General features: G+C 44.7%; 1 protein-coding gene across 1 annotated transcript; it reads right to left on the bottom strand.

The window, feature by feature from the left end:
- Window positions 1-1,703: 1,703 nt before the first annotated feature.
- On the bottom strand, window positions 1,704-7,532 carry LOC139724536 (uncharacterized). Its single transcript, XM_071635670.1, has one exon. It carries the CDS (start codon window positions 7,530-7,532, stop codon window positions 1,704-1,706), a length of 5,829 nt encoding a protein of 1,942 aa, XP_071491771.1.
- Between the last annotated feature and the right edge of the window lie 1,922 nt (window positions 7,533-9,454).

Genomic DNA, 9,454 nt, shown 5'->3' with positions numbered 1-9,454 from the left:
ATTCTTTGTACTTTGTTGCAATTCTTTGTTTCTTCTTCAATTCAACTAATTCTGTTACCTTATTCAACAGTAAACATACAATTTGTACAGTATATACATAGCCTATTAAAATACTCCTGGCTCAACTGAGTCAGTATATTCTTTCACTAACATCCCAAACCTGCAAGCTTCTTCCAGCATTGCATAAAACTTCCACAGTACACTACATTTAGTGCAATAAAGAAGGAAATGGAGGATTAATTGGAAGAGAGAGAGAGAGAGAGAGAAGGCTGAAGCAAGGTACAGAACATAAGAGGAGCGGTAAATCTTTGATAAAACAAAGAGCCTGTTCGTTCAGACCTCTTTTCGTAGTGAGCTAATCCCTTCCTGCTCTGCTACAAACCCAAACATTGGAAGAGGCACATACAATCAAGATGCTCCTAAACAACTTCTGTAGGAGGTGCACTATTCTACATCACAGACCCGTAACACGATAGGAAGGTAAAATTCGCCTTTTTCTTCACTACATCTGAGCTTATATGCTCATAGAAAATATACAGTGCATAATGAAGAATCATTTCATTATACCACAACTACGTCGTAAGTTAAATTGTAAGATATATGCCATCTACCCAACTCCACAAGCAAAGTATGCTGCAACTGGGTCTGAAAAGCTAAACTAATCTCGATTTATGTACAGAGGGTTTTACTGCCTCTTGGCTGGACAATGACATTGTCCACCTACACTGCCCCCATACACCTGAACTTGTATCAAACTTTGGGCATCGTATTCTCTTTGTTCTTACAGCATGCTATATACAATACACTGTGACTCATACTGTCATGTTCACACACAAGGTTAAAAGCTGAGATTACAGCTAGGAGCTGTTCACACAGCACTTGTTATATACTGCACTCTGCTCCTGCAAGCCAATTCACATTTCATATAGTATCCGGAGCAAACTTACATCTACAGTAGGACACTTCATTGCAACAATATAAGACATATCATAGCTTTTGATTCTGCCTATATATCTGCAAACAGATATAGCAGCTAAATCACTCATATACTCAATCAATATTTACTAGAGAAAGGTTGAACAAATCATATCAATCTGCGAGATGTCTTTCTTCCTATTTTCTCCTCTGCTATGTAACCTTTCTGTGCATGAGGAACACAGATACTATATACAGACAATAATATTGACTAAATTATAACATTTGATGTTTCGTGCAACTGCCTTTGATCAGCCACATCTCAAATATATAGAAATTTGGACAGAGTTATAACTTACCGACTGTTATCCGTCCCTGACTTCACAGACTTTTTCACTACACATCTCTGCTGGGGTGCAAGTGGTCCTTGCCTCACAAGGATGATGTGCCAACTGCTGGTGTGGCACAATGTTACCCCTCTCCTCAGAGGGATTATCTAAGGGATTTGGGGGTGCCATACCTATTTAAACACAGTACTTTTCTTGAGGGCGACCAAGGGGTGGGACCCCTATTTGGTAACTGATTTACATGGAAATAATATTTCCTGCCGCCACATACCGGCCCCAATGAGCCTACTACAGAGGGGTCATTTTCAATATTACTTAGGAGCGGCATTTTAACAATCATTCATACTTAAATGATAACAATACCTCAGGTTGAACACGATCGATAAACAATATACTACACTCATGTTCAACTGAGATCTCAAATAACAACCTGATGTAGATTTATTTCCCATCTACAGCTTCTAGCAGGCAAAGCTTGGAGATTGGTCTTTTTAGGAATCTAGATCCAACCTTGATTTCCACCTGGCGGACTAACCCGTCCTTCCCTGGGTACACCTCGACTACCTTCCCAAGCGGCCACTGTCCCCTCGGAGCATGGTCATCTCCCACGAGGACTAAGTCATTTATGGCCAAATTCCTACGTGGAGTCAGCCATTTCTGTCTTCCTTGGAGCAAAGGCAAGTACTCTGCTTGCCATCTCCGCCAAAAGACCGACGCCAAGTACTGAACTTGTTTCCACCTGCGCCTACCGTAACAATCATCCTTATCAAACTTGCCAGGTGAAAGACTGGGACTCTGCCTCATTAACAACAAGTGATTGGGAGTCAGGGGTTCGTTGTCCTGCGGATCCATACTCAACTGAGTGAGGGGGCGTGAATTCAGAATGCCTTCAACTTCTACCAACACAGTAGACAAGACTTCGTCATTCACTGTCTGTTGACCAAGGAGACTGCCGAGAATTTTCCGAATCGACCTCACCATTCTCTCCCACACCCCACCCATGTGACTTGCCGTTGGGGTGTTGAAAGTCCAGCTTATACCTTGATCGAGAAGGTAGTTATTCACCTTGAATTGATTGAGTGCCTGTAGGCTCTCTCGCAACTCGCGCTCTGCGCCTCTGAAATTCGTCCCGTTATCACTCACAATTCTCTCTGGCTTGCCCCTCCTGGCGATGAATCGTCGCAGTGCATTGATGAAGGAATCTGTGTCAAGTGAATGAGCAACCTCAATATGAACAGCTCTGCTGTTCATACAGGTGAACAAACAACCATACCTTTTCACCCTGCTACGGCCTTGTTTGACCAGAATCGGCCCGAAGTAGTCAACTCCAACATACGAAAAGGGAGGCTTGTCTGGCGTGACTCTGTGCGATGGGAGCTCTGCCATCATTTGTTCCGCTCTCGGTGCATTTCTCCTCTTGCACCTGAAACACTTCCCTACTACCTTCCTTACTGCTACACCTCCTTTCATCACCCAGTACTTTGTTCTTAGGGACGACCATGTCAAACCGGACCCAGAGTGTCCTACCAAATGATGGTGGTGCGTGATGAGGAGTCTTGTAACATGATGTTCATGAGGCAAGATAATTGGATGTTTCGCATCATAATCTAGGGGAGAATTACCGAGCCTGCCACCGATTCGAAGGATACCGTTAACTACAACTGGATTGAGCTTTTTCAACGCACAGCCCTTCAGTTCTTCGCCATCAAGATTATCACCAAACGCACCTCTTTGCACAATTTTGATGACTTCTTCCTCAGATTGCATCAGCTCTTTTGCTGACAAGGAAGACCTCAGCTCTCCAATCTGCTCGCCCTTAGCTTTGGCAAGAAGCCACCTCTTGTAGCGGAGAAGCCATGTCACAACCCGCTTCAATTTATTCCATGAGGAATATCGACCAAGGAGATCTTGCATGGTACCTCTGAGTGAAGTAGCAAACACGAAGATTTCCTTCTTCACTTCAGAATCATCTCGTGCAAGCTCTAGCACTTTTGGAGGCGCAGGCCAGAACTTCTCTTCCTTCTTGAGGAAGTCTGGTCCTGTGATCCACCGTTGATTGCTGAGAAGCTCTGATGCTCTCAGACCTCGAGATCCGTCATCTGCCGGATTCGATTTCGTGTCAACGTGCCTCCATTGCTTAGGTGTTGATGCATTGTGAATCTGTGCGACTCTGTTGGCGACGAATGTCTTAAACCGTCTGCTTTCGCTGCGTATGTACTGCAGCACGGCCGTAGAGTCAGTCCAAAAGACAGTCTCGTCGATTTTGATTTCGAGTTCCCCCTTAATGCATTGGTCCATAGTCACTGCAAGGACGGCAGCCATCAGCTCCAGTCTTGGAATCGACACCACCTTCATGGGAGCTAGTCTTGCCTTCCCTAGAACAAACGCACAATGTACTTCGCCTGATTTGCCTGTCAGGCGCAAGTAGGACACCGCCGCGTATCCAACTTCAGACGCATCACAGAAGTGATGGAGTTGAGCGGAATCAATTTCCTGAAATCCCTCAGGCTTTAGACACCTTCTTATATGAACTTGTGTCAGCAAGGGTAAGTCACTCAACCACTCACGCCATTGTTCACCTTCCTCCTGGGAAACCTTTGCATCCCAACTCAAATCTCGCCTGCATAGGTTCTGAAGGAGTATTTTTGCCGGAAGTACGAATGGAGCCAGAAAACCCAAAGGATCGTAGAGAGAACTTGCAACAGACAAGATCCCACGTCTTGTCACCGGCTTGTCCTTTACCTGAACCTCAAACTTGAATGAGTCTGTTTGCACATCCCACAATATGCCTAATGTGCGCTCTACAGGCATCTCTTCCAAGTCTAGACTCAAGACTGAAGCTGCCCTATCAGCCTCTGGAATTGTGGTCAACACGTCACGATCATTGTTAATCCACTTTCTCAAGTGGAATACACCCTTGGCAAGCAAACTTCTCAATCCTTGCACAAGACTCACGGCTGCCTCCTTCGAGTTGACAGATTTCAGGCAATCATCGACATAGAAGTTTCTCTGAACAGTATTGATTACCTCTTCATTGTAATCACCCTTGTTATCAGCAGCAGTCTTTCTCAACGCGAAGCCAGCACAGCTTGGTGACGATGTCGCACCAAAGGTGTGCACAGTCATGCGATACTCCTGGGGATCCTGTCGTAGATAACCGTCTGTCCACCACAGAAATTGAAGGGCATTGCCCTGATGAAACATGGATTCTATGTCACCCATGACAGCGACGTGATCCTGCCGAAATCTCATCAAAACACCTGCAAGATTGTTAGTTAAGTCTGGACCTTGTACCAACTGCTCATTGAGAGATGTACCACCAAACTGAGCCGCACAATCAAACACTACTCTAGCCTTACCCGGCTTGTGTGGGTGGAAAACTGGATGGTGTGGAAGATACCACACCACATCCTCTGCCTCTACTTCAGACTCTGGTGATGTTGCCTCAGTCTCAACAATCTCAGCGTAACCCTTGTCTATGTACTCTGACATAGTAGATGTGTATTTCTCACGGAGGACATCATCTCTCTCAAGCTTCCTCTTGAGATACCTGAGTCTAGCCTCTGCAAGGCCCCTGTTGTTCGGAAGACTCGGAGGACAAGATCGCCATGGCAAACCAATCTCATAGTGACCATCACTGAGCATGGCACTATTCTGCATCATGGAGAGAGCTCTCTTATCTTCTACAGAGTCACCCACCTTATTGTCTAGAAGATATGCACCATGGTCTGCCTCCCAAAACTGCTTGAGTTGATTTTGCAGTGGGTCTGGCTGCAGCTGAGTGAAATTTACGCTCACATGTTGTGATCTCTGCTGAGAAGATGTTGGCCCAAAGAGAGTCCAACCAAGTGGAGTACGAACGGCATACGGCTCTTTCCTTTCTCCGCGCCTCTGCTCCAGTACCCAGAATGCTTCCGGAGTATCTGCTCCTATCAGAATCTGCACCTGTTTTCTCTCGATTGATGGCAAGTGTAAGTCTTCAAGATGTGGCCACTGCTTCACATCTTGACTACATGGGAATGAGGAGGTGGATATGGGAAGGCAATCAACAGTCCATACATGAGGTAAGTTAATAACATCATCCTCGTCAACACCATTTACAGAGAGACTTACTTCCATCCCTTTCTTTGACGAAGCCTGCTGATTGACTGTAGTTAACTGAAAATCTACTTCCTTCCCAGCTAACCCTAACTCATCTGCTAGACCTTTGCTACATAGCGTGACGTCACTTCCCTCATCTAGCAATGCCCACGTTGTTGCGCTTCGCCCATTACCTTCTACCCTAACAGGCACTACTCGCAAACGTACGTTCTGTCTGAAAGCATGAGCGCTGTATGTCTGACCACCCCTGTTCCCTACTTCATCAGTAGCAACTGGACCATCCTGATTCTGAACACCCTGATTGGCATGAGCAGCGTTTTGAGGCTCAATTACATTCTGCCTGTTAGCCTGACTTTGTCTCATTTCTCTATCAGGAGGATGAAGCAGTGAGATATGCCTTTTTCTACATCCCTTGATCTGGCATGCTGGCTTTGCGAGACAGCCGACGGCCATGTGCATTGGCTGCATGCAGTTATCACACAACTTTGCCTGTCTCGTAAATGCCTTCCTTTCTTCAAAGGACTTCTTCTTGAACACTGGGCAGAATAGTATGTCATGACTGCCCTGGCAACACTGACATTTTCTCTCAAATTTCTTTTCACTGCTAGCCGAGGATGGAGGTGTAAATTTGCTACCAGATCCCTGTGTAGCAAATGACATCATCTCGTTGCTCGCCTTTGGTTTTGGAGATTTGATGTTTGCATTTGGCTTTAATGCCTTTCCAATATTTTGACCGAACATATTGGTGGCGAGCTTTGCAGACTCCTCTACAAATGCAGTCATGACTTCAAAGTTGGGAACAACCCCCTTGCACATCATTGAGTGCGCCCTCTTTGCCCACTCTGCTTGAAGATGTAGTGGGAGCAACTGTTGGATACTTAAAAGGTTATCTGAGCTATTCATGTCAGCCCCATACCCCCTTTGAGACAACACCATGTGACACCGTTTCATGTCACGTGCCAAATCCCACAATGCATCACCGTCATTAGGTCTGATTTGTTGCCGAGACAGCACCTTTTTCATGTGGGCGTGGCTCACTTGGTACGACTGCCCAAACTGATCTGCTAGTATCTCCCTAGCCTTTTGGTACCCTTCCTTATCCAAGAAAGTACAGTTTTCAATACTCTCCTTGGCCTTTCCTCTACAGTACTGAATCAAATATGTCAACTTGACTCTCTCATCACTCGTTTTGGAGGCTACGGTAGTCTCAAACTGATTGATAAATCCCCAGTACTCTAGTGGATTACCGTCAAACACTGCTATTTCTGGTTTAGGCATGTTTAAAGCCAAATCAATTGCCTGGAACATTTGATTTACGGGAGCGATCCCGGCCCCAGTTACATCATCATTTCTCTCTTTCTGAAACCATTCAGGAGCACTGGGATTCAAGTCAGAGCTATCTCTGACTTTGTTAGCATTCTCAGGATTAGATGTTTCCCTATCGTGACTAACTGTCTCCCTCTTTACATCATGACCCCCTGATTGGCCTACCTTTACTTCCCTCACAGGGCTACTATGAGACATGTCATATTTAAATTGTACTGAGTCCACCTGAGGTGCGTCGTCATCACTCTCCTCCTCGAGGATCTGCAGCTCCACCTCGGCAGCCTCTATTTCGTTGTCAGCCTCCATCGCCGCTATCTCTTGCTGAAGTTTAAGCTCCTGTTCCCTCAGCTGTTGAGCTCGCTGAAGCTGCTCTCTCTTCAGTCGTGCTACAGCTGCCTTGGCCCTAGCTTCCCTCAGCCTTGCCGACGATGAACTGGAGTTCGACCTCTTCGATGACCTGATGCTCGATGACGTCGATGAGCGGACCGATGTCGCAGATGAATGGACCGATGCCCTGTCGTCATCCTTATCAGCACTTCGATGTCCTGCCGCCTTCTCCAGCCAGCCTTGTAGCCTAGTGTTGAACTCTTCTTTATTGTTGACGCTGGCATTGAACTTTGCTTCTGCGGCTTCTGCTTCAGCTCCAGACAGTGTGCTATGATATTGGCGGTACTTTTCTTCATACTGCACAAATACCCCTATCAACTTCTGGTACTTTTCATTCACCGCATCTTTATTTCCAAAGTCAGCCATCAACACTTCGAGCTCCTTGTATAGCCTCGACAGCCATCCCTGGTGTGCTGACCATGACTGTTTCAGCGATTGAGTTGCCGCATCATCCATCTCGTAGTCGTAAACAGCTAGTCGTGAACTTATTCTATGTAGCGTTATCTCGCACTCAAGCGAGCCTTCTACACAGAAGTGGTTAAGATTCAGTCCAAACGCACGCGTGCACCAATCAGACTCTCCACTCGACGAGCCCAATGATCACAGGAACCAATTTCTTTACTATTCAAACACTAATAGCATCTTTATTGGCGTTCTTCTTTAGCAGCGTCGAGCTGGCATGTGTAAGCATCGGCTGCACATAAGCGTGGTTCACTGCAAGTGAACAGAAAAAATACAATACAAATACATAATAACGTCTGCATTCTTTGTACTTTGTTGCAATTCTTTGTTTCTTCTTCAATTCAACTAATTCTGTTACCTTATTCAACAGTAAACATACAATTTGTACAGTATATACATAGCCTATTAAAATACTCCTGGCTCAACTGAGTCAGTATATTCTTTCACTAACATCCCAAACCTGCAAGCTTCTTCCAGCATTGCATAAAACTTCCACAGTACACTACATTTAGTGCAATAAAGAAGGAAATGGAGGATTAATTGGAAGAGAGAGAGAGAGAGAGAGAAGGCTGAAGCAAGGTACAGAACATAAGAGGAGCGGTAAATCTTTGATAAAACAAAGAGCCTGTTCGTTCAGACCTCTTTTCGTAGTGAGCTAATCCCTTCCTGCTCTGCTACAAACCCAAACATTGGAAGAGGCACATACAATCAAGATGCTCCTAAACAACTTCTGTAGGAGGTGCACTATTCTACATCACAGACCCGTAACACGATAGGAAGGTAAAATTCGCCTTTTTCTTCACTACATCTGAGCTTATATGCTCATAGAAAATATACAGTGCATAATGAAGAATCATTTCATTATACCACAACTACGTCGTAAGTTAAATTGTAAGATATATGCCATCTACCCAACTCCACAAGCAAAGTATGCTGCAACTGGGTCTGAAAAGCTAAACTAATCTCGATTTATGTACAGAGGGTTTTACTGCCTCTTGGCTGGACAATGACATTGTCCACCTACACTGCCCCCATACACCTGAACTTGTATCAAACTTTGGGCATCGTATTCTCTTTGTTCTTACAGCATGCTATATACAATACACTGTGACTCATACTGTCATGTTCACACACAAGGTTAAAAGCTGAGATTACAGCTAGGAGCTGTTCACACAGCACTTGTTATATACTGCACTCTGCTCCTGCAAGCCAATTCACATTTCATATAGTATCCGGAGCAAACTTACATCTACAGTAGGACACTTCATTGCAACAATATAAGACATATCATAGCTTTTGATTCTGCCTATATATCTGCAAACAGATATAGCAGCTAAATCACTCATATACTCAATCAATATTTACTAGAGAAAGGTTGAACAAATCATATCAATCTGCGAGATGTCTTTCTTCCTATTTTCTCCTCTGCTATGTAACCTTTCTGTGCATGAGGAACACAGATACTATATACAGACAATAATATTGACTAAATTATAACATTTGATGTTTCGTGCAACTGCCTTTGATCAGCCACATCTCAAATATATAGAAATTTGGACAGAGTTATAACTTACCGACTGTTATCCGTCCCTGACTTCACAGACTTTTTCACTACACATCTCTGCTGGGGTGCAAGTGGTCCTTGCCTCACAAAGGATGATGTGCCAACTGCTGGTGTGGCACAATGTTACCCCTCTCCTCAGAGGGATTATCTAAGGGATTTGGGGGTGCCATACCTATTTAAACACAGTACTTTTCTTGAGGGCGACCAAGGGGTGGGACCCCTATTTGGTAACTGATTTACATGGAAATAATATTTCCTGCCGCCACAATACCTAACAAATTTTGAGTTACATGACTTCGAAATGACATTTCCTGATCAAAGATAACACCTAAATTACGGGCTGTTTTTGACG

Source organism: Diadema antillarum, unplaced genomic scaffold (assembly GCF_040938485.1).
Source record: "Diadema antillarum isolate AM-2024a unplaced genomic scaffold, OU_Dant_1.0 scf00000220, whole genome shotgun sequence".
Classification (NCBI taxonomy): Eukaryota; Metazoa; Echinodermata; class Echinoidea; order Diadematoida; family Diadematidae; genus Diadema; species Diadema antillarum.
Note: the sequence above shows the minus strand (reverse complement) of the source record. Positions and strands in the feature narration are given on the sequence as shown.

What these genes read in the sequence shown, in the direction of transcription:
- LOC139724536 (XM_071635670.1), bottom strand. Translation starts at nt 7,532, where the DNA reads ATGGATGATGCGGCAACTCAATCGCTGAAACAGTCATGGTCAGCACAC.